At 41.6% G+C, this 24,924-nt stretch overlaps 3 protein-coding genes across 3 annotated transcripts; all 3 read right to left on the bottom strand.

Annotated features, from left to right (window-relative positions):
- Positions 1 to 4: 4 nt before the first annotated feature.
- On the bottom strand, positions 5 to 7,534 carry LOC134005613 (uncharacterized). Its single transcript, XM_062444535.1, has 8 exons — positions 7,417 to 7,534; positions 5,816 to 5,925; positions 5,461 to 5,545; positions 5,175 to 5,370; positions 4,008 to 5,086; positions 3,062 to 3,861; positions 1,364 to 1,567; positions 5 to 1,272 (listed from the first exon to the last, which is right to left on the bottom strand). The coding sequence occupies exons 1-8, from the start codon at positions 7,506 to 7,508 to the stop codon at positions 1,028 to 1,030; spliced, it is 2,811 nt and encodes a 936-aa protein (XP_062300519.1). The 5' UTR covers positions 7,509 to 7,534; the 3' UTR covers positions 5 to 1,027.
- A 4,291-nt stretch (positions 7,535 to 11,825) lies between these two features.
- On the bottom strand, positions 11,826 to 14,134 carry cntf (ciliary neurotrophic factor). The gene is made up of 3 exons (XM_062445130.1): positions 14,006 to 14,134; positions 13,174 to 13,485; positions 11,826 to 12,230 (listed from the first exon to the last, which is right to left on the bottom strand). The coding sequence occupies exons 1-3, from the start codon at positions 14,132 to 14,134 to the stop codon at positions 12,090 to 12,092; spliced, it is 582 nt and encodes a 193-aa protein (XP_062301114.1). The 3' UTR covers positions 11,826 to 12,089.
- A 4,074-nt stretch (positions 14,135 to 18,208) lies between these two features.
- LOC134005749 (E3 ubiquitin-protein ligase ZFP91-like) lies at positions 18,209 to 23,670 on the bottom strand. Its single transcript, XM_062444740.1, has 11 exons — positions 22,947 to 23,670; positions 22,544 to 22,575; positions 22,320 to 22,457; positions 22,155 to 22,188; positions 21,946 to 22,038; positions 21,657 to 21,815; positions 21,256 to 21,306; positions 21,092 to 21,170; positions 20,699 to 20,813; positions 20,397 to 20,496; positions 18,209 to 20,199 (listed from the first exon to the last, which is right to left on the bottom strand). The coding sequence occupies exons 1-11, from the start codon at positions 23,279 to 23,281 to the stop codon at positions 19,287 to 19,289; spliced, it is 2,049 nt and encodes a 682-aa protein (XP_062300724.1). The 5' UTR covers positions 23,282 to 23,670; the 3' UTR covers positions 18,209 to 19,286.
- Between the last annotated feature and the right edge of the window lie 1,254 nt (positions 23,671 to 24,924).

Genomic DNA, 24,924 nt, shown 5'->3' with positions numbered 1-24,924 from the left:
AGCAAAATGTCATTCACTTTAATAAGTACAGGTAGTATTTACAGTATGTACACAATAACACAATACTAACTTTCTAATCACTACTGTATACTTTTCATAGATTATTAAGTATTTACACTGTGAATAAGACCATATTGTTGACTCTGAAATAATGTTGTTTTTTTCCCATTCTGATACACAATAAATTCAAGTAAGCGTGCCTTGATACATACTAGTCTGACTATGATCATGGTATAGAGGTATGAAAGAACCCCTTCACAGGTGCATCATGGCCAGGACTTTGAAGAATACTTTTTAATAATACACTTGTCAGTTGGGAGCCATGGGGGGGGGGGGGGGGGGGGGGGGGGGGGGCACAATGTCAGTCAGTATCAACACAAACTATACAGGTTCATACATGTCTACAGTTCAGATGACATGTAGTCTGTGGGGATTTTTAAAGATTGGAACCATTGGTTTCTTCTTCCGAAAAGCTTTACACATTCATGTTTGGTCATCAGCCTTCAGTGGAAGCAAATACTAGACTCAGGACTGTCTGTTGTAGCGTGTCCTGGTGGTCTAGTGGTCTAAAGCGCATACCGCATCACTCCGGAAACCTTTGCTGCATGTCACCTCCTCCCATATTTCCTACCACTCTCCACTGTCAACTATTTAATAAAGTTAAAAAACACATAAAAATAATCTTTAAAAAAAAAAAGGATTCACTGTCTGAACTCATAATCACACTTACATCTTGTCCAAATGCTTTCACAACAGATCTTAAAAACAAACAAAGGGCATCCCCGACATTGCGTACGAATGTCCTGCAATTGGAGAAACCTATTTGTCTTCTTAGCTTAGTCAGTTTTATTACACTAATCCCTTAAAACCAGGGTGATGACACTGGGAATGCATCTAACTGCACCCTTAAAAGAAAGGAAAAGGAGAAGCTGCACTCCACCACAACCCAGAGTTTTGTCTCTTCTTTGTGATTGCTGGTGGTTTATACATTATGGTATGTGTCCTCTTTTGGCCCTCAGTCTTTGACCTAGCAGACCGAGGCGGCGCTTTCCCTCCTTCCCTGCTTCTTCAGCAGCTGGATGCGGTTGTGCACATAAAACTTGATAGCCCTCCAGTCTCGCTGGTTGCTCACCAGCAGGGGGCAGAGTTCTAGGCAGCGCTCGCAATCCGCCTTTGCAGGAACGCGCAGCTCCATGAGGTTTCTTTTTAGGTGAGTCTCTACTGCTACACGCTCCGCCTCTGACCAGGGACGCTTCAGTACGCCACGCTTCCCTGTGAGATGGAGAGGGAGATATAGATCTGAATGGAGATATTTATGCACACATGGAACTAAGTTGAGAGACTGTTATTGACAGACGTTTACCTGATTTGGGTGGAATACATCTCCTCTTATGAACATTGGCTAGTGTTGGGCTGACTGGTGATGGCATAGGTGCTCTCTTCTTCCGTGGGGGTCGCCCTGGTCCTTTCTTCTTCACTATCACCTCAGGCTTCTCCTTCACTTCTTCCTTCTCTTCTTCTGCCGCCGATTCTTCTGAAAAGGAGTCTGCCGAGTTGCCAGACATAACTGAAGAAAAGGGATAATGACATTTTCAGGGAACAGTTATGGAGAACTGCAGTGCTGGTAATTATCCACTACTCAACTGTTAATCATTACAAAATAGTAACAGACAAGGTTTGCCTCACTGGGAAGAATCTTGAAATATTCCAGTCAATAGCTTCAAGTAGTCAGTTGAATATTACATGAAATTAATAAATCAAACACACAAAAATCCATTCCTTTACTACAGGTAGGTATCTGGATAGTTTGGTTGAGATATTCACTACTAAGATTTCTGTTCTGATCCAACAATCTCCTCATACCAATTCTGATAGCTGAACTCAGAATATCTGCCTTTACCCAGTACCCATTTTGTAATAGCAAATTAAGTCGTCAGCAGTCGCAAACAGGTATGTAATACTTTTAATAATCCATAGCAGCAGAAGGAAACGGACTGAGGGTTGAAACGGATCGGTTTCCTTCTTTACTACAGATTATTAAAAGTCTTACATGCTTATTTGCGAGTGATGACAACTTAATTACCTCTTGGGTCGTCAGTTGGCACCCATTATACTTTTAAGACATTTGAGTTGAGAATGTCAGTTCTCTTGTTGGACCCATTTTATAATGAATTTGGATCTGTCATTACTCTGAATGTCATTCAAGTAGCTAAAATTCTAGGGATACACAATACCGATATGCAGATATTTTTTCAGCTCATTTTGGTCGATTGCTGATGATGATATCTACATGTTTTTCCACCTGGCTGAGGAGACTATTACGCATGCTGTCATAGCTTGTTCTAGGTATTAGGGATGTCACTTTTTCAAAAAGTCAAGTTCAAATGAAACTGAAATGACCCGCAATTCGTTTCAATGAATTTGAGTGTGCACTCCCCTCCCCCACACATGCCAGGCTGAATGTGCCGAATAATATGCAGTCAAACAACGCTGTACATTTGACACTGCTCCACTCGTCTGTGGTGCATCTGCCTCCACTGGCTCAGTGGGGTTGGTAAGCTAGCAAGTGAGCCCACAGATTTGTTGTCATTGAAGATAGCTGTCTTCTACAAAGTCAACAAACAGCTTTAACTTTTTTTTTCTTTTTTTTGTGACTTTGCAGTCCATGGCGTGGAACTCAAAAAACGTCCAACCGCATCTTCTCAGACATTTTGGTGTCATGACTGTCCCCTCAGGACAACTCTGCTCACTACTGTCCTCCATTTAAAAAAGACAACCCTGCATTAACATTAGCTTAGTTTACTAATAGGTCAATAGAGCATGCAATAGGTCAAGCAAGTGAAGTTTTAGAGCACCCTCTGCTGGGTCACAAGGAAAACTACTTCAGCCTACATTTTGAATCCAACCAGAGAACCGAGCCCTGGTTTGTTATTCAGATTAAAGGGGGAAGAAGCAGATCTTCCTTTAAGGAGGAGGAACGTGCATCAAATATCTGCTAATTAGCCCAAAAGGCTTTACCATTTCCTACAGAGGAAGCAAAGTACAAGATGTGACTCCTTACCGTCCAGCTCAAGGCAGATGTGTTTCAGGCTCATCCCACGGAAAAGCACGCCCTCCTTCTCTCCATAAAGAACAACGCGACCCACACGACCCATCAGTGTTGGATCCCGATTGATACTAGAACAGTTCTGGGTCACGTGGTACTCTCGTTCTAAGAAGTCCTCTAGGCGTTTGGTTGCAGAACCCTGATCCTCACCCTCATCTAACAGTAGCAGTTGGGTAAGGATGGCTACCTGTCGACGCACACGCGTCGCCGTCATTGTTCCGGGGTTTTTGGCCCCACTGGCTCGTGCCAGGTTTCTCAGCAGGTCTGTGCCCCGGAGTGGGGTGGCAGGAGAATGGTAGGGCCGGGAGAAGACGTAGGGGCTCTCCGGGTCCACACCCACATTGGGGCTGGTTTGAAGAAGTAGGTCCAAGCAGGACTCACAGTGTGGTGGAAAAATAAGCGGCTGGATGCGTCCACGCTTCCCCAAAACACCAGCTCGAGGAAGCTGACAGAGGACGTGGCGCTCAAATGGGGACAGGAGGGCTTCCATACCAGAGGGGGAGCTGTTGCTGGAAATTGGTTGGGGGGTGATCCGCTTGCGGTAGTCCTCGACAGTGAGCTTGGCTACCTCACATTCACGGTGGCGGTTGTAGAGGATGAGCAGGGAGAGGCTGGAATGGCAGAGCTGGCGCCAGGACTCGGCAGAATGAGGAGAACGAGTTAAAGAAAGAAAAGAGGCGTGCTGCTGCTGGCGGAGGTAGAGGACTAAACAGGAGAGGGACGAGAGCAGTGGAGACATGTGATGCCTTTGTGAACTGGAAATGGAAGAGAAAAACAAATTATTTCAAATAGCAGCGGATCATAATGTGTCACCCAACAACCACAAACATAAACAATAAATAACTAATTTACCAAAAAAATATGTCAGAGGTATAACTGTTAAACAATTCTCCAAGCGCACCTTACAATCTCTCCATTCTTCTCCTCTGGTGCTTCCTCTTCTCCTTCTCCGCTCAGCTCTAGATCTTCTTCTGGATCTATGTCTGGCTCTGGAGTAGGAGGTGGAACCAGCTCCTCTTGACTCCTCAAGCTCTCCACCTCCACTTTTTGCTGCTCTTCAAGCTTTTCTCTCTTCATCCTCCGACCTCTTCTGGGAGTCGACGGGGGAGGTGGTGACGGACTCTTTACCCTGGAAACCATCGGGGATGCTGAGCGTTTCGTGTTGGGTGGCGGTAAGCTAGGCCCCTTTTTGGCGGCTGCGGGCTGAGCCGAAGAAGGCGGCGAGAGCGAGAGCGAGAATGAAACGGCGTTTGTGCTCGAGCGGGTAGCTGGTGATTCCCTCTCCCTGGAGAAGAGAGAGGGTGGTGCGGGGCTGGAGGCAGATGGCTGAGGGACAGCGAAGGAATGACTGTGAGTAGGGGCGGTGGTGGAGGACGACGACGAGGGGTGAGGGTGTGAAGCACTGCCATTAGAAGAGTTGTGCGTGTGGAGGTGCGCCAGCTCCATGGCTGTCCTGACCTCTGGTTGGTTGGCGTGGTGCTTCTCCAGATGGCGTGCCAGAGAGCGATAGTGGCGGCCGCAGTACGGGCAGTGCTGCCGTCTGCTCACTGTGGCACCACTAGTGCCACCAATGTTTATGTTAATGTTGTTGTTGATATTGGTGGTTGGGGGTGCCAGTGCACTGACCGGGGCCTGGGACTGGGATCTGACTGGGGATGCAACAGGTGCTGGGTGGGAAAAGGATGAGCAGGGACGCCCGGGTCCTCTAGAGGCGGGGGGCACAGTCTTTTTCTTTGCATTGACTACAGCGGGGATCTTGCGCTTCTTCCGGCGGCGAAGCATTCTTCCCCTTATCTCCTCCATTTCTTCCTCTTCATCGTCGTCGTCATCATCATCATCTTCCTCCTCTTCGTCCTCTTCGCGGTCTGAGTCACTGGGCTCAGAATGGGTAAGAGGAGAGGATGAGGGTGATAATGACCAGGAGGGGGTAAGGTAATCAGAAACAGAGAGGGACAGCGGATGGGGGCCGGCCTCTTCCTCCTGGTGAGACACACATTAAAAGAAACTCATTAACCGACTTAACTCACATTAGCATGAACATAATTATTCAGGACACGTAGTTGCTCACCATGGCATTTTCACCCCAGTCCGTCAGGCTGTAGTCCACTGTGATTTCCTCCCCTTTAGCGATGTCTCGGATTGCTATGACAACTAACCGCACCTGGGTCCCACAGTGGACTTCTCGAATCCGGCAGTTGGGCGGCGGATGGAAAAGCACCGGCCCCCTAACACCGCTCGCCCCCTCCTCCCCCAGCTCTGGCACACTGGTAAACATAAATGGACATTAGGAATGTGGACCACCTACCTAAAAAACATTTGTCTGAAATGTTGCCATGGTAATGAGTCCTCCTTACCAGAGTTGAGCAGGATCCGGCAGGTAATAGGGGCTGCCTGGCGGGGGGAGACCATCTTCTGCACCCTCTGGGTACTGGCCATCACCTGTGACAGAGTGGACTGTTAAAATCCAGCACGTCTTACCTGCCCATCACCAAATATGGGCCTCATGTTCTAAAGATGGAAGGTGGCTCTCCTCACTACAATAACCTACTAATTACAATATGGTACACTTTTTTTTCCATAAGCACAAAAACTGGATAAAAACACCAACAGCAGGTGGCAAAATGTGTGTATCTGAGTGTACGTATGTGTGTGTGTGTGTGTGTGTGTGTGTGTGTGTGTGTGTGTGTGTGTGCGTGTTTATATATATACCAGGGCTGTAGCTGTGTTCTGACATGCTTTCCTCCTCCTCATCTTCTGTTACATACACTCGGTCACACACCTTCACAGGTGTCCCCTTCCTTTTTCTCCCACACACGCGGCTGTAAAAACAAAACCAGGGTTTTCATTTAGCGTAATGATACGCTCAGACAAAGAGGACTTCCCTTCTGTAAATAATCTGATGGAGGGCAACCAAAATGAGCTGTGGCAAAGCAGCACTTTCATCTGTTCAGAGAACATTTCTACCAGGTAGGTGACTCATACAAAACAATAATAAGGTTATGAACTACTTTACTATTGATGATGGCAGCAGAGGTGTTATCTTCCCAGTTAAAACAAATGTGAGTGTATTTGATTCAACAAGCAATTAAAACAAAGACATTTGGCAAAACCTGCTGATTCTGGCATATGGTGTTTAGCAGAGGAAAAACAAGCACTATATATATATACAAGTGTTATTGTGTACAGTCATATTATTTTACTGACGGTGGTCATCTGCGAATTATTTTCTGGCTTAATTGACTGTCAAAACATAATTAATACTACCCAACACACTTTTCTAAAAACAAAAAATGTGTTTGTTTTGTCCATCCAACAATCTATAGAAGATTCTGTTTACCTCCACATAAAACAGCAACAATTAATCAACAACTTCTTGTTTCTGCTGTAGCCCGTTTAAAATACATTTTACCAGCTTTACAGTGATTATATCCAAAGCATCATCCTTGGATTTATAATTAATATATTTCAGCAGCACATCACTGCTCAGACATTGACTAATAAACACTACTGTACTATAAACATGGGAGCAGCTGAGAAAGCTGATTTTAACTTTCTTGATCATCCTTAGACTTTTTTAATAATCAAAATATTTTTTTAAAAATAGCTCCACCCCTTAATCCAACCACGTCAGACTGCATAAAATACATTTACTGAAATCTGATCAGCATAACAAAGCAGCGTTAATTCATTCACTCAGGTGACAAGTCAAATGTTTTTCGGGTGATTTTTAGTTGGTGGTCATCAACTTTGTTTACTCAAAGCCCAGCAGCCACGAGTCCTAACCTGCAGCAGCTGGTAGACTAGACCCTAACATCACTAATACTGACAATAAAATGTTTAGGGGTCTGCGATGTGAACAATCAGACACATGACAGTGCTCATCATGTGTAAGACAGCAGATAGGAGAGCAGCTTGTTGCAGGAGCTGATGTTGATTGCAGCTGGGTGCATGCTAACATTAATGCTAAACCACAGCTAGCCAGTTAGCTCCCAGCAGCTAACGCTACACTTCGCTGCCGTCAAAACATCAAAAAAAAAGAGGGGAAAAAAAAGAGGACTGCGGATTAAAATGCGACGCGAAGAAAGACACGGGCTCACATGTCACCACCGCTGCAACCCCAACCCCTCCACCAAAACCCAAACAAAAAAATCACTTTCAATGCTCCGTTTTTTTTCCTGCAATATTAACACTGAAATCATGCACGCCAATAAAGGCTAACCAAACAAACGTGCACGGTAACAGCGCGGCTCGCATTTAGCCCTCAAACCCCCCGTCGGAAAAAAAAACACCACTGCGCCGGGCTCACTCACCCCCGAGGCGGCGGAGGTTTGCTCCCATCCCCGTCGCTGTCGAGGGTCGGTGGCTCCCGGTAGTCAAAAGGCGACCGTACATTCTCCGCCATTAGGACTCCCTTCCCTACCTCTTGCGCTCCGGTAGATTGCACAACGCGCATGTGCACAACATCCTTTGGGGCTCTAATGGTAAAATGGTGAAATGGGGTGCACCCCCTCCCCTCTAAAGACAATAAAGACCCTACTGCAACCTCTACATCAAAGTGTGCCAAATGCACCCACGTAAAAAAAAAAATACAGAAAATACACACTGCACTTTCGATTTTAGACCCTTTTTGAAGGTGCTCAAATACCCCTAAATGTGATCTCAGCACCCCTAAAAATATATAAATTATTATTGCATTTTTTTCCCTAAAATTATTTTATACAACTTTAATTATTTTGCAAGCCTGGCTGTTAGAGATGGGACAAACGATTATGCTACAGGTTCAAATGGATTTATTTTAACAGGTTTAATGTACTTTGAATAGTTCTGTCATTAATATTGTCTTTTTCTCAGGGTTCATTCAATATCTTAGAGTCCTCCCTGTAGAAATCAGATGTATTCTCTACTCTATTATACATTATAGTGGACCACTCTACTATATATTAATATTTCTTGCTGTAGCCTAATTTACGTTATTCAGTGAAATGAGTAATTTAGCAGGGGTTTTGAACACTTGCAGGGCAATGTATGTCAAATTTTCATTAGGAGCTGAGCCCCTCTAAAGGTCTGATCCTAGAACTGCCCCTGCACACTGTGATTAAAAATTAGAGTAAGTTCCATGCAATCAAGAAAAACAAACATTAATACAAGACAATTAATACATCTCTTAACAATATATTCATTAACATAAAACAAAAAAGAAAAACCCCAATTAAAGCCTGAATGAAGCGTTCACTCAGAAGAGCAGTCACATAAATAAAAGCTATGCAAATTAGGCTGTGTGAAATTGCACAGTGAGCATATTCCCATTGAAAAGACGTTCAAAACAGGTTAAAAAGTGAAAGTTTATGCCACCAACTATTTAAAGGTGTTGATTAAACATTTACATTCAGCCCATCTTCAACAGGATTTGCAATAGGTACTGGCTTTCAACAGAGAAACGTGGATGTGGTTTCTTAATTAGGCTCTAAAATAATGATAGGTTATTATTTGCACATTGTAGAGGATAAAAAAATCTCACTATTGCAAATTCCAGTGAAATATGGTCTAACAAAGGATGGTTTCACTCTGGATTTCAAACATCAGTCCCCCATGACACAGACAACTGCACTTACCAAAAAAAACTCAGCGTTGCCATATATACAGACCTACAGCTCTTTATATACATGTGTAACAGAGACATGGAGTAGAGGAGAGCAGAGGAGAGGGACACAGACAGTGATGTAACATCGCTTTGCCACGAGTCCTGATTTTTTGCAACATTTGTATGAGATAAATATTTGTAAAAACACTATTTGTACTTTTCTAAATACCATTTAGTTGACTTTATTAGGATACTGAAAGGTCTAAATCATCGTAATTCATGCAAGAAAAACTTCTCAGTAACACTCAAGGCCAAAGTACATACCCACATTTGGTCATTCCAGTAATGTAGTAATATATTATAGTATGTATTTATATTAGTAATAATATATTTTGCAACCTGCCTAAAAATGCATGCCTTGAAATAAAAAATAGTCCGGAATAACTATTGGTATTGCAAATTTAATGTACCCGGTCTATGTCACCAACATATATGACTGTTCCACATTAGTAAAACCAGCTGCCCCAGATTTCAAACCACATTTTCTAAAGTGGGACAATGACTGAAAAAAAAGTTTCGCCACATCATATAATATTTTTAGACATGAATATAGACAATCTGATAACAATCAGCAATATTTCTTTATTTATTACAAATTTATATCCTTAACATTCGATTACCTAGAATCCTTTGTCACTGATATTGGAATGGACTTCACATCAAGTACCTCCTGTTCTCTATGGCATCACATGTGTGCAGTTGTGTGATTTCAATGACACCCCTGGTTTAATTTGACAGCAGCCCTTGTTATTAGTATTTAATAGAAAAAGAGATAGATGTATCCCACATTTGGCAGTGTCCCACATTTCACTTATTCACCCTTTGAACCAATGCGCCCCCTCAGGTCCTCTGGAATGAGTGTTTTAGTTGTTCCAAAGTGCAGGACCATAAAACCTTCGGTGAGGCAGCTTTTAGCTTTTATGCTCTGAGCAGCTGGAACTGTCTGCCTGCAGATCTGAGAGCAGCTGGAAGTGAAATCTTTGAACATAAACTTAATACCTGCCTATTCAGCCTGGCTTTTCATTAAGAATGATTTAGACATTATTTACTACTTGTTTTATTGTTATCATGTTGTAAAAAAAAACAAAAAAAAAAAACTTTACCTTTATATCTCATTCTTAGTCACTGTCTATACTGTGTATTTGTCTGTCCTCCACCATGATTTTTTTCAATGGATAACTATACATATATATTCTGTTAATATATATATATACATTACTCTTCCTCTCTTTCTTATACTGTTATATTTGTGTTTATGTTCATGTTAAGTTCATGTTTATTTCATTTTCTGTTCACATCTGGCCCACACTGAATTCCTTCTACTTGCTACTTGGTAAATGAACCTGATACAGAAAGTTCCTTATAAGGTTGATCTTTGAGCTGATATCCAGTGTCAGAAGTCACAAAATTACACTTTCCCGAGTTAGACCTGAGGTATAAAACCGGCGATGGGAGAAATATTCCGATCCTTTAAATAAAAGTGCCTGAATTTGATGTAAAAAATATTCAGAGTAAAAGCCTTGCATTTAAAGTCCAAATTAAGTCAAAGAGTTTTATCAGCAAAATGTAAAGTATCAAACATAAAAGTATGGATTCTGTGGAATTAGGTCATCTCTGATAATAATAATGCATTATCATGTAAATCACATCTTACTGCTGTAGCTTGTAATTTTAACTATTTCATATACAGTTACGTATTTTATTCTCAATCACACGAAAATACACTAAATAAATCTTGGGGATTGTGATGGTAAAAGAGGTTGGAAAGAGAATAAACAAAGTTCTGCAGCACAAACTTGTCTAACTCGAACAGCTATTTGAATTGAGAAGTTTAGAGGGGGAAATGTCTCCTCTGACATGTGATGACAATCTGATTATTGTGTGAGGGTTCACAAGCCGGACAGGAGGCAAATCAGTGGTTTATGCAATACTTGAAAAGCAGTTAGTTGTTACAGCTGTCAAATAAAAATGATGGAGTAAGAAGTACAATATTTCATTATGACATGTAGTAGAGTTAAGTAAAGTACAAGTACCTCAAAATTAAATACAGTATATGAGTGAATACTTTTCAACAATGTGCAAAAAAAATTGTTAAATATGTAGTTTCTTATACTCTATATGTGATTGGTGTTGACAGTACTTCTCAAGCAGCATAACTAATATATATATTTTTTTTTACAAATACAGCGTGCACAATAAATACAGCTCATGACCACAAAACACATGGGTTAATATTGGGTTTTAATTTTCACTGCACATCCAGTTATTCATCACAGTGATAAAAGAAAAGCATGGCATTAAGAAATTCACTACACCAGCCAGTCTGGAAGTCACAGCTCGTTCACCCAGTGAGTCCATGCTGTGTCGAGCATTGAACACTACAGTGAAGTTGTTGTGGTGCGGAGTGTTTGATACTTTCGGCTACACACAGCAAGATCCTACTATAAAATATCAGTCTATCAGTAACACAGTGGTTCTCAAACTGTGTTTAGCCCCCCCCCCCCCTTTTTGCTAATTTTGTCACTATTTTCCCCCACAGTTAATATTTGGTAACATTTTAATGCAGGCGTACATTCTTTTCGGCTACCAAAAAGGGGCGGGCTTGACAGAAGAAGTTTGACAACCACCGCTCTAATAGTTTAAATGGATGACAGTGTAGCAGCACATTCAAGTATAACATCAAGAGAACTTGGTGACCAGAGCAGCAAACATGACACTTGATCATCACAGATTGTGTCAAACCAAAAACAACACAGGCACTCAAGTCTATACACGAGAACAAGAAACGTATATTCGGAATTATTTCGATTAGAAGTGTTAATGCTACATTGAAAGCTAGGTGACCTATTAAAATAGCAAACGTCTAGAGATTGAGCTGCACAACAGTCACAGTTTATCAGTCATGTATTTTTGGCTACATTCTAGCAGTTAGTTGGAGTGTTACGAACAGCAGATAAAGATAATTCAACTTTAAATAAAATAAATTAAACACGGTATACAAAAAAAAGTCATTTTCAAACAGTCTAACTCTGCCACTGCACAAAGCAAACCAACCTTTATACAGTTAAAAGTCTGCACTCGCTTCTTTGTCAAAAGGAAATAGCAACTGTGGCAAACTAGAGGTCATTTTAGCACTTGCTGTGGAAATACCAACGTCTGGGGAGAAACGTCTGCTGAGCTTTGTTAAAAGGAGCTTAGTTGTGATTTTAGTTAAGCAGCGCGTGTTTTAACCTCTAGTATTCACACAGTATTTAATTTGGAATATGTCAAAGGGAAAGCTGGCTGTTAGTGTCGAGTTCATTCATTCATTCATTTGTAGTTGATGCTGGATTGAAACAAAGATTAAATCTCTTCTGTTCCTTCCCTCTCTTTGTGTAAAACGTGGAGGGTCTGTGCAGCGTTGTCAGCCCAGTGGATGAGCTCCTGCAGCACTCGAAAGGTCCACATTTTGAGGGCAAAAGCTCCCACAGCGCCATCGACTTCCTACACAGGAGAAAGAGTAAGTTAACATCCACTGATTCTCAATGCAAACAGCTAAAATACAGAAGAGTAATCTGAACAGTTGGAATAGTCTGAACATGTGTATTAGCTCTTGAAACATTTTTATTAATAACCATGAGGGGGGGCCCTTTGATCTTCTAGCAGAGGTGACAGTGACAGTAGGCAGCAAAAAAAAATGAACACAGTGGTCAGCTCGATAAGCACTTGTGATTGGATCTCCAGAGACGCATGATAATGTCAGGTGAAAACAGAGCCAACATGGCCATTTTTTACATGAATATACAGTATTTGTATTTTGTTCCTAGGCCCCAATTCAATTAAAAGATTGTCCAGGCTATCTGGGGTATTCAGTTGGTTGAAATCTGCTACTTCACTACTAGATGCCACTAAATTCTTACACACTGCTCCTTTAAGTGAGTGAATTGAATCTTTGTTCCCAACATTAGCTATATTCACATAAAGGTGTTATTCATGTCATTCAGGATTTAGTCACACCCTTGCTGAAGATTAAAGTTTTCCATTTTACTATTATGTCATTTAGACATAATTGAGCTCTGGCAGCTCGGAAATCCCCTACTTTGTGGGGTCCTTTTATGCTTTATGCCTGAGTCATGTTTGTTGTATACTTGTTGTTTAATTATTGTTATGATGTCATAATAAATGCAGGTAACTATAATGTGTAAGTGACAAATTGAATTGGGTAGAGAAGGGGAGCACTCCTCGGCCATGTGTATGACACAGGAGGATATTGTCCTTAATAATACCACAGAAATATGTGGTTTGAAAGTAGATACATGTACAAATTTTGTTTTGATTTGTGTTTTTTCCTTTTGGTTTTGTATGCATTACCGGAAGATGTGTTTTTATGTTCGATAAAAACAGCCTTTTAATCACTTTTGGGAACTAAGTATGACAAATACGGTACCTCGTTACACTGGTGGTCTGGGGTGACTTCCAGGGTCAAGTCCTCAGTCTCAGCCAGAGCTTTGGTACTGTTGAGCAGGTGCTCCAGTCGGGCTCGTACAGTCTTCTTCATGGTCTCGTAGTCGCCCTCCATCTCACCCCATTCCTCTTCTTCTTTTGCGATCACACAGTGGATCAGGCCCAGGCACTGCCGCAGAGCCGCGTGCAGCAGCTGCACCTGCTCCTCGGTGCTGGGCTCCTCCGAGTCTGGGGTCAGGGACACGATGCGGCCGCCGTTTGGGGTGTGGTCTGACAAAAAGGTCTCCTTGGCTTTCTGAAAGGGTAAAAGAAGGGGGGGTTGATATTGAGTGCAAAGCTGATACAAGGTGCCACTGGCCTTGCGCCTTTAATTTTAGTTTAGATCAATTACAAATCTAACACTAAGTAACAACCATATTGATTATATTGATCAATTTAAAAGATGTTCTAAGAGGAAGAAGAGGCACAGATGCATGGCAGCAGGAGAAGAAAAAAATCCAATACACTCTATCCATTAGGCACCCCTGGGGAAAATGGAGGGGTGGTGGTGGTGGGGGGGGGGGTTGGGTCTTTCAATATGATTACATTCTGCACCACAGCATCCCGTTTAACACCTAAGTGAACACTCGTGGGTTGTAAATGTACATATAGAGGAAAAAGTCACATATATAATTGAAATACGACAGGTAGCTAGCTGCCCCGGTACAAAAACAAAGCTCGCATTAAAGTCACAAGTAACGGGGAGGGGAGTGCGTCTCTCTCCCCGCCTGACGAGTACGAGGTCAACATAACGGGAATGTAAACTCATAACTCACATATAGCTGGAGAAGGTTACTGCATTCGTTGTGTAGTAAACGGGCAAGAGCCACGGCTCGTCCCGTCCGCGACGGACCAGGCACCGGCGTGTCCAGCACGGTTATCTGCCTCTCCTCCTGCTCTGCCATTTGCTCTCCGGTCCTGTTTGTAGCGGTGGGTTAGCAGCGAGCTGGACACGACCGAGCAGGAAAATAAGTCCACCCCCGGGCTCCCACCGCCCCCACCACCACCACCACCCGCAACGTCGTCAATGTTGGCACCGAAACAACGTTTTTACACACCACAAATCTTTTTTACGGGATACTTTATCGGTGTGAGCACGTGAGCATGTCGGTGTTCATGTTGGCACGCGCTCGTCGGTAGGGGATTTAATTGGTTCCGCAACAAGCCACAGGGGCGTTTTTTTAAGGGGACGCACTGGGGACTTTTCTCTTTTTTTTCTCCACTTTTTCTCCCAAAAAACGTCACCAAGTGGCCCACCCATCCCTTCACAAACAATAAAAAAAACCAAAAGCATTTCCCCCTGAAACCTGTGACTAAATATGTTTATATCTTGTGAATATGTACTTCTATTTTCATTTTATCTTCTTCATATGTATTCATGTTATTTAAATCTGATGCTACTGTTTGTATATCATCCTTTTGTTTATTTAACAATAAAAACGTTGTCTAGTGAAACATTTATTTTTTCAGTTAACATAAATAAAATGACTCTTTCTTCATGTAGTATGTTGAGCTTTTAGCAGAAGAGAAATTATGTTGTTTTACTTTGTTATTATGCCGAATTTTAATGGATAAGATAATTACTGATAACATAGTCTGGGCTTAGGAATTGTACTATTTGTTTCTTCAATTTCGTTTAAAACATTTACCTGAAAAGAAATAGACTATATGAACAAATGTAATTATGCTCTTTGAAAAAATAATTAAAATTAAAATATATGTGCAAATTAAAAACTCTAACCCTGCTTCTTTTTTTTATTCTTTAAAGGACCTCTTCACAAATGTTCTTGCCTGGTCCACACCTTTGAATCACTCCAATCAGGCAACCATTTTTTCAAGTCTGACTTAAAACAGTCATGTGCCCAAATTAAAATTGACTTACCATTAGAAGATCAATCAATCACTCTTACAGTCTTTTTTTAGTGACAAAGTCCCTCTTTTTGTCACTATACTGTGTTTTTTGGTCCCCATCATTTACATTGAAAGCACATTTGAAGGGGATCTTTTAATTGCCAGTATGAAACTTGTGAAACTATCCTTTAATGAAAAGTGTGTTTTTTTTTATCATCAATATGTTAATGACTTGTTTCTTTAGGTAACATTTTTAAACACTCAAGAAAATAAACTTGCTATTAATAACAAAAAAAACATTTATTTTTTGTTTATGTCAAATGAAACCATACAGTGTCTAAATTTGGGAATTTGGGGTTTATAAAAAAAAACACCTCTGTGATAAATTGCTTGCCTTGAATTGAAAGGGACATTGCTGTGAAGAGCAGTACTGAAAGGGTTAACCTGCATGTGGAGGAGGGAGGAGGAAACCCGGCACTGGGTGAGTCGCCTCTAAAACAGGATGGAGTTCAGGTGTGAGTCTGTTTTCCTTTCCTGACCTTTGGCAGAATACTGAGCTCCTTTGTTTTGAGTACAGCGGCTTGACCCACAGTGATATGTGAAGCTTGTAATAAAGTTGGAATTTGTTGAGTCTGATTTGTTTGGTAATATGGTTGCTTAGAAATTATGTTACTATTATTTCTTCCTTAGTTAATTATAGTTTTGTATATTTAATCATCTCAATCTTAATCTCCTATCACAAGATCTGACTTGCCCGCTTAAGGTTGGAAACTGCTTGTCATCTTAACCCTTTCTTATGCACACAGACCATATATTTACATCTACTTGTGCAGTGTGTCTCAAGCGGCTAGAGCAGGAAGTAGAGCAGGTTGTCCACTAATCAGAAGGTAATTGACTTGATCCCTGAGTCTGCTTCCCAACAGCAATAGCCAATCACATCAATTGGTGCTTTGTGAGATCTCGGCCCATCTCTTGAAGCTGGAGACTTACAAGGCTTCAGTAAGTTTGTGGGCATGTTGTAGGAACAAGCAGGACAAGCAGACTTACCCAACCCCTCTCATGTTAACAACCTTTCGGTCATGTTACCAACCGATCAAGTTGCCAGTTATGCTCGGCACGCATGCTCTGCCCATCTTGGTTCCCCTTACAAGCTTCTGAATGTTCTTCCTGGTTAGGCACAGAAGCTGGCTGTCAGATGGTAAGTATGCATGTTAATAGCAGCAGATGGACGCGGCCAAATCAACACCCAAGGAGGACGACACCTGTCAAGCAGAGCTATTTGACAGCTATTACATTTCATGGGGCAAATTTACAGAAAACTTCAGCTTCTACAAGTGTCTGTCCTGACTTTTTTTTTTCTCGTGACAAAAACAAAACAAAAAACTTGCTGTTGGCAATGTAGTCATCACCACAGAGTTTCCAGTTGCAACCTTGAGAAACTCTGTGTGGGATGTGGAAACACCTCTGAATTTTCCATGAGGTTAACCAAAGGTAATCTCAGACCTTTCATATCTAATCCGCTGAAGCTGCAGTTCAAAGCTCTGTTGAAAGTAGTAACATGACGTTGAGCTACAAAGGATGACACTTAGAAACATGAATGGGCTTCATAGGGTGCCAGAGTACCTCATCCTCAGGACTAATACAAGGTAACCGAGATTTTGAAGAAAGTGTTCTTTAATATCCCTTCTGCCTCTACTTCCCAGAAGAAAATTCCCAATAAAGGATCACATCTAATCAGCTTGGCCTGGCTGAACAAAATGACCCCGATCAGGTTTTTCATTGCTTCCAGCACAGTCAGGGTATTCCTATTCCGCCATTCAACATAGTCCAGCCTGTCCTGCTTATAGATTTAGATCACCTTCACCTTCTCTGTCCCATTCAGAAGGTTCATCTTGGTCCAGGTTATAACAATGCTTATGCTGGTCTCCAAGGTCCTACACTCCTCTGTGCTGACCCCTAAAATGATAAAGAGAAATCCATCCTGAAACAAAAATACAAAACCCTGTTCCTGTACCCTGTTCCTTGCTCCATCCAGTCCGGTCTTCATCAGGACGTGCAGAAACCTAATTTTCCATACCGGAGCAACATGTCCAGTGCAAGATCAAAGCAAAAAGCTATGGCTTTTCAACCAGCAAGCGTACCAACTACTACACTCCTGATGAATGTGCTCTCTTTGAAAAATTCAGTGCATGTGGGAAGACAGTAAGTTGTTCTTGAATTACCAGCTTCCTGCTATGGGTGTAGAAGAGGTACACAATATCCTCCCAGTACCAAGAATGCTGACCTACCTCTCTCATGATTCATTTTTTATTCAGGAAAGTTTTATCATTAAAGATTCACTGTGAATTAAATGTGCAGTACAAATCAAATCCATTATCATTATTATTTTTACTTACCTACTTTACCTTATGATCATGGTCCAGTTCTGCTTACTCTTCACCTCATGGGGCTTCCAGACACATCCATGCACAGAGCTCCAAGCAGGGATGGCGTCTATAGCAGAGCCCCATCAGATTCCATCCTGGCCTACAACATCAAACATTTACCTCCCATCTCTTCAATAATGTAAAGAGTGATCGTCTTGCCCGGCACATCAACAAACCACAACCTTCTGCAGCACCCAACAGGATATGATGCAATATTTATGTGGATATTATTATAGTTGATTGTGAATACTGAACAATTGTTTAATTATACTGATAGTATATCATCTGTAATTATACTGATATTATATCTGTCTCTAGCTGGAGATTGATATATTGACTGAGTCAATGTATAAAATGGTATAAATAGTCCATAAATAGTGTTTCCAGATAATTGTCCATCAATGTATATTTCAGCAACAATATCCTACTCAGTATATATTGTAGTAATAGGTCTTGAAAGTAACACAAATTTAAGGGATTGTTATGAAATACCGGTTGCCTTGTGTACTTTTTTTGTTTGTGACAAGTTGTATTATTTGATTGTAGGATGACAGTTTGACAGTCCTTTTATAGACGTTAAAATTGAAATTTGTGGTTGTATGTATTGATATTAAGTGAGTTATGTCCTGACACAAACTAAAAACTCTTAAAAAATTATTTATCAAAATAACCAACAAAGACTTCAGAACATAATTTGTTTATTATAGTTATTCTGAACACATTTCCTGATAAATTAGGATTATAAGCTTAAGAGTGCTCAGTAGTAGTGGCAGTGTACAGAGGTATATTTTATTCTCAAACATTGCTTCCAAAGAAGATTTACACAATTACACCATGTTTTCTAATCATAAAACTGCTACCTGCATAAACTTGACTGTAAAAGAAAATGAAATCAAGGATCTGTAAGTACAAAGTGGAAGTGACACAATTGAGGTTGAGGAAAATGAACAAATACAGCCAAACAAGGAGATCTGTTTTACAAAATGCAGTAACCTTCATTGTTTTGATAGGTTGGGTATGGTAAATGAATCCAATAGACTCCATGTGTTTACCTGAGCCTCCTACAAATGGCTTTTCATAGAGGTTTAGCTTGATTTAGAAAATGTTTAAATCAAGTTTAGAAAACGTAGAAAATTACAGATTGTGGATGTATTCTTTGAAAAAAATCTATGCTGAGGGAGAGAACACAAGAAATGTGTGTAAAAATACAGAATAGAAATTCAATAAAATGTGTTATTTGGGTTACCTTGCTACAAAGGCTCTTTTACAGACTCCCTCTTTTGTTTGTAGTTGGTGCTTCCAATACATTTAACATACATAATTGAAGCAATCTAAATAATGCCAATGATACTCATCTGTTCACTTTGCAAAGAGAAGCATATAAACGCAACAGGGATACCAGGGGCACATACAGTAAATTTCATTATAGACTTTGTCTTCTTAATGTCTATAAATGTCTTATCTGTAATGGAAACACATATACAAATACAGGGTGACAAAGCCAACAAGTTATAAAATATTGATCAAGTGGTAATAGATGTGTATGTTATCTACATTATAAATCATACTCCCTGATAAAAAGTAGCTCTGTGTACTTTAGCTATATAAGTGACCACTACATTAAAACAAATTCTATTATTTCAAATATTTGTCAGCTTATTAACTTATGACAGGTCCCTCAGTCTTTCGTTCCTTCCTTAAATCATAACTGCCTTGTTATTTGTGTCTCCTTCAGTTTACTGTACAGAGTTCAACTTCTGCTCATTTTGCGACTGTGTGTCTACATTAAACTATCACCTTGGACGTCGGCGCACTGTAACAGAATCTGTCTTTCACTCTCTCTCTCCCAAACAATTCCCTCATCTTCCTTCCTCCTCTCTGAGTTACCCTCCCACATCATTTCCCCTACATCCTGATGACTGTCGCCGACCACCACCCTGTCCCACAGCTCGCCCTCTCCGGGCAACTGTACATCATCATTTTCCCTCCCCCACTGCACGGCCTGCTGAGGACCCAGGTTGGCTGTGGAGGCCAGGGTGGTGACGGAGCTCAGGGTGAGGAGGGTGCTCTGGGGGTATGCCGAGGCCATGGGTGTGACAGTGTTGGCAGGAAAGGTGGAGAGCTGGATGAGCTGCGGGTGGCTGGTGTTGGAGAGGTGAGCGGGAGGAGAGGTGGTGAGATGGAGCAAGGTGGGGGTTTGCTGCTCATGCGCCACCCGCACCACGTGATGCGTGGGCAGTTGGAGGAACTGGCCCTGAGATACATTAATCTGAGTCTGTGGAGCGAGCGGGAGCACCACCTGCTGCAATGGAGTGAGAGTGCTACTCATCGCTTTCTGAGTGTCCTGGCTGATAGAGGGCTGGTCAGCTGAGGTGAGCACCGGGACAGTCTCGGAGACGGTCTCTGAGACAGCCTCTGAGATGTTCTCTGGAAGAGTCTCTGGCACAGTCTCTGAGACTGTCTCTGGGATTGAGGTGGGACAGTTTATTACTGAGCCCCCATTAGCTGCCATGGCTTCAGCTATTAACACCTCAGGGTGGCTTTTAGCTTTGTGGGCAACAACAGAGTCCTTTTTCTCAAACTTTCTGTTGCAAATGGAGCAAGAGAACTGGTAGGAGGCTTCTGCATCATGCTTCTTCATGTGCCAGTTCAAGGAGGCCTTCTGACGGCAAGTGAAGCCACAGATTTCACACCTGCCACAAGAGGGAGACAAAGAACAGGTTATACTACAAAGTGACTTCATGTTTCATATGTGACACTTGACCTCCACGTACACTGAATCTTATTATGGACTATTAAAAAAAGCAACAACAAAATAAATATTTAAATGTGTCCACAGCACACATTGTGACATGATATTACAAAAAGTTATGCCTCTCCTCTACTCAACTGTATTGGCTTCTCTCCTGTGTGGATCATCCTATGCACCGCCAGGTTGTGGGAGCTCTTGAAAGCACGGGCACAAAACTCACAGATGTAGTCCCTTTGATCTGAAAGACAAATCACAAACAGAAATGAGCAAACTACATGATACAAAAGAAACTGAAAGGTTTTTAATTACCAGTCTTGGCTACAGGTCCTGCTAGACATGCTAGCAGCTGGTCTATCATTTTGACAACAAAATGCAAATAAACAGAAGGTGCAGTCCCACTCCTAACAACGTGTAAATAAACATCTGTGCCATAACATCACCTGTGTGGTGCTTAGCGTGGCGCAAAAGCTGCTTCTGCAGACGAAACAATCGCCCACACGAGGGGTGATCACACACATACTTCTTTTTCAGCAAGTGTTGGTATTTTATATGGTGCTGAAATTAAAAGATGAGAGAAAAACTCCTTTACAGAAGAAATTATTTAAATCATTTAAAACATTTAATGTTTTTTTACATGACAGTAAACAAATTCTGCCTCTGATGCTTTATAGCTTGAGGTAAATTCAAGAATACATAAAATACTATGCAGTACTATATATCCATTATATTTCCTAGTGACTGTGGTCATTGTACAGGGCCAAATGCCAGGCACATGGACAGTGCCATTAAAAATATTTGGTGTTGTCATGGTTACAGTTGACAGGATGGCAGACCTGTAGGTAGCGTGGGTGAGCTAAAACGGTACCACAGCCCTCGATTTCACAGCGGACATACTGCACTGGCGGCTTCTTCCTGTGATGACAAAAAAAGAGGAAACAAGTTTAATAATCAAGTAATATGAGTCATCTGTAGTAAATAAGATAATTTACCCTCTCACCTTCGTTTAGGCGGTCGAGGTGTTTTGTCATCTTTTTGCTGTCTACCTCGCCTAAAATGAAAACAAATTCAATTAGGGATAGGAACCTTCGTCATCAATTAAAGTCAGGTTGCTCTGATTGCATTATAAAACAATAATGAACTGCAATGAGAGATGAGTCAGACTGAGATTACATATGTGAGCAGGTCACTGTGAATGCCAAACGAGTCACATTTCCTCAAGAGTTCACTGGTGATATCAAATACGACAAGTGGCTTTTTCTCCGTCTCCAGGCAGCAACATGTATTGTGATTTTGTGTGTTCAGTTTAACTAAGAATCTATTATTTTCTCCACATTTCCTCAAAGTGGTTACTCATTCGGTGCTTTCCTTAAACTAATTATCCATCCACACTTTACTTACTTCCTTGGTGGCTCTGTGTTATCTTCCACTTCATCTTCACTTTGCAGAGTGACCTCAGGTGATTCCTCCATCTTAATGTCATTTTCTTCTTCGTCCTTATCGGACTCCTCTTTCTTGACCTCCTCTTGTTGTAACAATGCTTGTCGCCTTGATTTTTCACTGAGGAATAAAGAGAAACAGGTATAACTTACTTAAGAAACAATCATCCTGATGGTTCTCTTAATACAATAAACTTCAAAGTAACTCTCATGACTAATACTCATTACAGAAGGCAGTGAGCTCAACATACGTCTTCGTTTCAGGCTGGCAGATTACATCATCTGTCATGTCATCATCTCTCAACGGCGAGTCCTCATTGAGAACCGCATCTGGATCTGCAACGCTAATATGGACATCAACACCATACTGTATGAAATTACAATGAAATTCACATAATCAAATCAAACAGAAACACAACATTTCCTCTGCTGCTCATTTAATACATTTTATAGCGCTCACCTGTCACTACCATTCAAAGCGCCGGTCTCCTCTCCTGAAAAACAGATGCAAAGATTTTCAATTTTAAGCTTGATATGATTGCTCTTGGTAAATATCTGGCAGTCTAATTTCATGACATTTACAATAGTTTGCATATGAAAAGAGCATACATGGTCTTTGTCTTACCACATGATGAAGGCTCTACCTCTGCTTCAGGCTTGCATGCTGTTGCTGCTGCTGCTGTGGTGCGTGGGGCTCTGGTCGGAGGTCTCTGATTGCCCTTTCTAGACCTGGACAGCTTTGGTCCCAGAGTGCTTTTGGAAGCTGTGAAAGTCAACATATATATTAGTGACAAATGAATTAAAATTGCTGTAATATAACTAACTAATAAGTGGGACAGACTTGTGTACCTTTTTTGGATGTGGATTTCTTCTCGGTGGTACTGTGTGAGAGAGAAAAGGTCTACAGTAAGAGACAGCCTCATACAAATAAAAAAAACTTGTAGAATACACAATGTGACCTTTGACAATGAAAAGAGTAACATACAAAAGGGGAACAGATGGGAAAACACATATGCATACAACTTATTTGTTGTGGTTTCAGTGGTTAACCTATAGCTTTAAGAAACCCCAGTGATATAAACACTTCCGACGGTCACAGCCTTGAGCCTCCTTGCAGTGCAGCTTCCAATAGCACCCAGTGATGATTATTAACTCAAAGAAGCCTCTTGCCAGTAATGTAGATAACCTATCTCGCTGCAAAGGACGTGTACACAGAGTGTGTTAGTTAAGGTGTCTTAGTGTGCGCACTTACTGTACGACAGGTGCGCTTTTGGAGCGAGCTCCTGCAGGTCTTCCTCGTCCACGATGCAGACTTTCAGTTTTTTTCTGGCAAGTTACACTCTTGGACTCATCAGTCCTGCCAGCTGCAGGCCCCCTGGCTCGCAAAACACGCACAGGACCCCCGGTATCTGACCGAGAGTCACCGGAGTCCAGGGAGGTCACTGCGGCTTTTATCCGTCTCTTGCTCTCCCTTCTGCCGTTGGACGGTTCAGGCGAGTCCGGGGATGGTTGTACGGCCTCCGTTCGGTCTCCGGTTCCCCCTGTCCCAGGACCACTACCCGAAACCCCATGTTCACCCGAGTCCATGTCGCTCCTGTCAAACTGTTCTGACCCTTACTAACTGTGGGTATTAATTGGTAATGAACATTTGAAAATGTATGAAGACCGCTGAAGGCCCCAGTGAGACCAGTTTTGTTAGCTTGGTCAAGAGTGAATTTTCAGTCCTACGAAAGCATTTCATTAACTAACTTATTAAGATAAAAAGTTGCGTTGTATGAATAATAACATTTTTTTTTACAGACATCCAGCATAATATACTTCTTAAAGCTATAGCAAACCTCAAATTTCTTTGGCCGATGCCAGGAGTGTTTGGGAAGCGTCTCCTTTAAGACTAGTAGCAACAGCGCGGGTATGCGAAGGTGTTAGGTCTGAACTCACGGGCTTCCATACTAATTACGAGGGTGGTTGTGGGACATGTAGTTATTACATGCATAACTCCATAAATACATTTCACATTAATGCAGTTTACTGAATAATGAATAAACATAATTAATACTACTGTTAATTTTTGTGTTAATCCCAGGAACATTGCACACATATACACTACCGTTCAAAAGTTTGGGGTCACATTGAAATGTCCTTATTTTTGAAGGAAAAGCACTGTACTTTTCAATGAAGATAACTTTAAACTAGTCTTAACTTTAAAGAAATACACTCTATACATTGCTAATGTGGTAAATGACTATTCTAGCTGCAAATGTCTGGTTTTTGGTGCAATATCTACATAGGTGTATAGAGGCCCATTTCCAGCAACTATCACTCCAGTGTTCTAATGGTACAATGTGTTTGCTCATTGGCTCAGAAGGCTAATTGATGATTAGAAAACCCTTGTGCAATCATGTTCACACATCTGAAAACAGTTTAGCTCGTTACAGAAGCTACAAAACTGACCTTCCTTTGAGCAGATTGAGTTTCTGGAGCATCACATTTGTGGGGTCAATTAAAAGCTCAAAATGGCCAGAAAAAGAGAACTTTCATCTGAAACTCGACAGTCTATTCTTGTTCTTAGAAATGAAGGCTATTCCATGCGAGAAATTGCTAAGAAATTGAAGATTTCCTACAACGGTGTGTACTACTCCCTTCAGAGGACAGCACAAACAGGCTCTAACCAGAGTAGAAAAAGAAGTGGGAGGCCGCGTTGCACAACTGAGCAAGAAGATAAGTACATTAGAGTCTCTAGTTTGAGAAACAGACGCCTCACAGGTCCCCAACTGGCATCTTCATTAAATAGTACCCGCAAAACACCAGTGTCAACATCTACAGTGAAGAGGCGGCTGCGGGATTCTGGGCTTCAGGGCAGAGTGGCAAAGAAAAAGCCATATCTGAGACTGGCCAATAAAAGAAAAAGATTAAGATGGGCAAAAGAACACAGACATTGGACAGAGGAAGACTGGAAAAAAGTGTTGTGGACGGATGAATCCAAGTTCGAGGTGTTTGGATCACAAAGAAGAACGTTTGTGAGATGCAGAACAAATGAAAAGATGCTGGAAGAATGCCTGACGCCATCTGTTAAGCATGGTGGAGGTAATGTGATGGTCTGGGGTTGCTTTGGTGCTGGTAAGGTGGGAGATTTGTACAGTGTAAAAGGGATTCTGAATAAGGAAGGCTATCACTCCATTTTGCAACGCCATGCCATACCCAGTGGACAGCGCTTGATTGGAGCCAATTTC

The sequence above is a fragment of the Scomber scombrus genome, chromosome 23 (genome assembly GCF_963691925.1).
Source record: "Scomber scombrus chromosome 23, fScoSco1.1, whole genome shotgun sequence".
NCBI lineage: Eukaryota > Metazoa > Chordata > Actinopteri > Scombriformes > Scombridae > Scomber > Scomber scombrus.
This window is presented reverse-complemented; position numbering and strand designations above follow the sequence as displayed.

Bases quoted from the DNA above. Each gene is read 5' to 3' on its own strand.
- LOC134005749 (XM_062444740.1), bottom strand. From the start codon at position 23,281: ATGGACTCGGGTGAACATGGGGTTTCGGGTAGTGGTCCTGGGACAGGG. The intron at 21,307-21,656 runs GTAAGTAAAGTG...TTTTCATTTTAG, and splicing joins AACACAGAGCCACCAAGGAA to GCGAGGTAGACAGCAAAAAG. The intron at 20,497-20,698 runs GTGATGTTATGG...TTTGTCTTTCAG, and splicing joins CCACGCTAAGCACCACACAG to ATCAAAGGGACTACATCTGT.
- cntf (XM_062445130.1), bottom strand. From the start codon at position 14,134: ATGGCAGAGCAGGAGGAGAGGCAGATAACCGTGCTGGACACGCCGGTG. The intron at 13,486-14,005 runs GTGAGTTATGAG...TTACCCTTTCAG, and splicing joins GTAACCTTCTCCAGCTATAT to AAAGCCAAGGAGACCTTTTT. The intron at 12,231-13,173 runs GTACCGTATTTG...TCTCCTGTGTAG, and splicing joins CAGACCACCAGTGTAACGAG to GAAGTCGATGGCGCTGTGGG.
- LOC134005613 (XM_062444535.1), bottom strand. From the start codon at position 7,508: ATGGCGGAGAATGTACGGTCGCCTTTTGACTACCGGGAGCCACCGACC. The intron at 3,862-4,007 runs GTGCGCTTGGAG...TTCCATTTCCAG, and splicing joins AAGAATGGAGAGATTGTAAG to TTCACAAAGGCATCACATGT. The intron at 1,273-1,363 runs GTAAACGTCTGT...TCCATCTCACAG, and splicing joins ATGTATTCCACCCAAATCAG to GGAAGCGTGGCGTACTGAAG.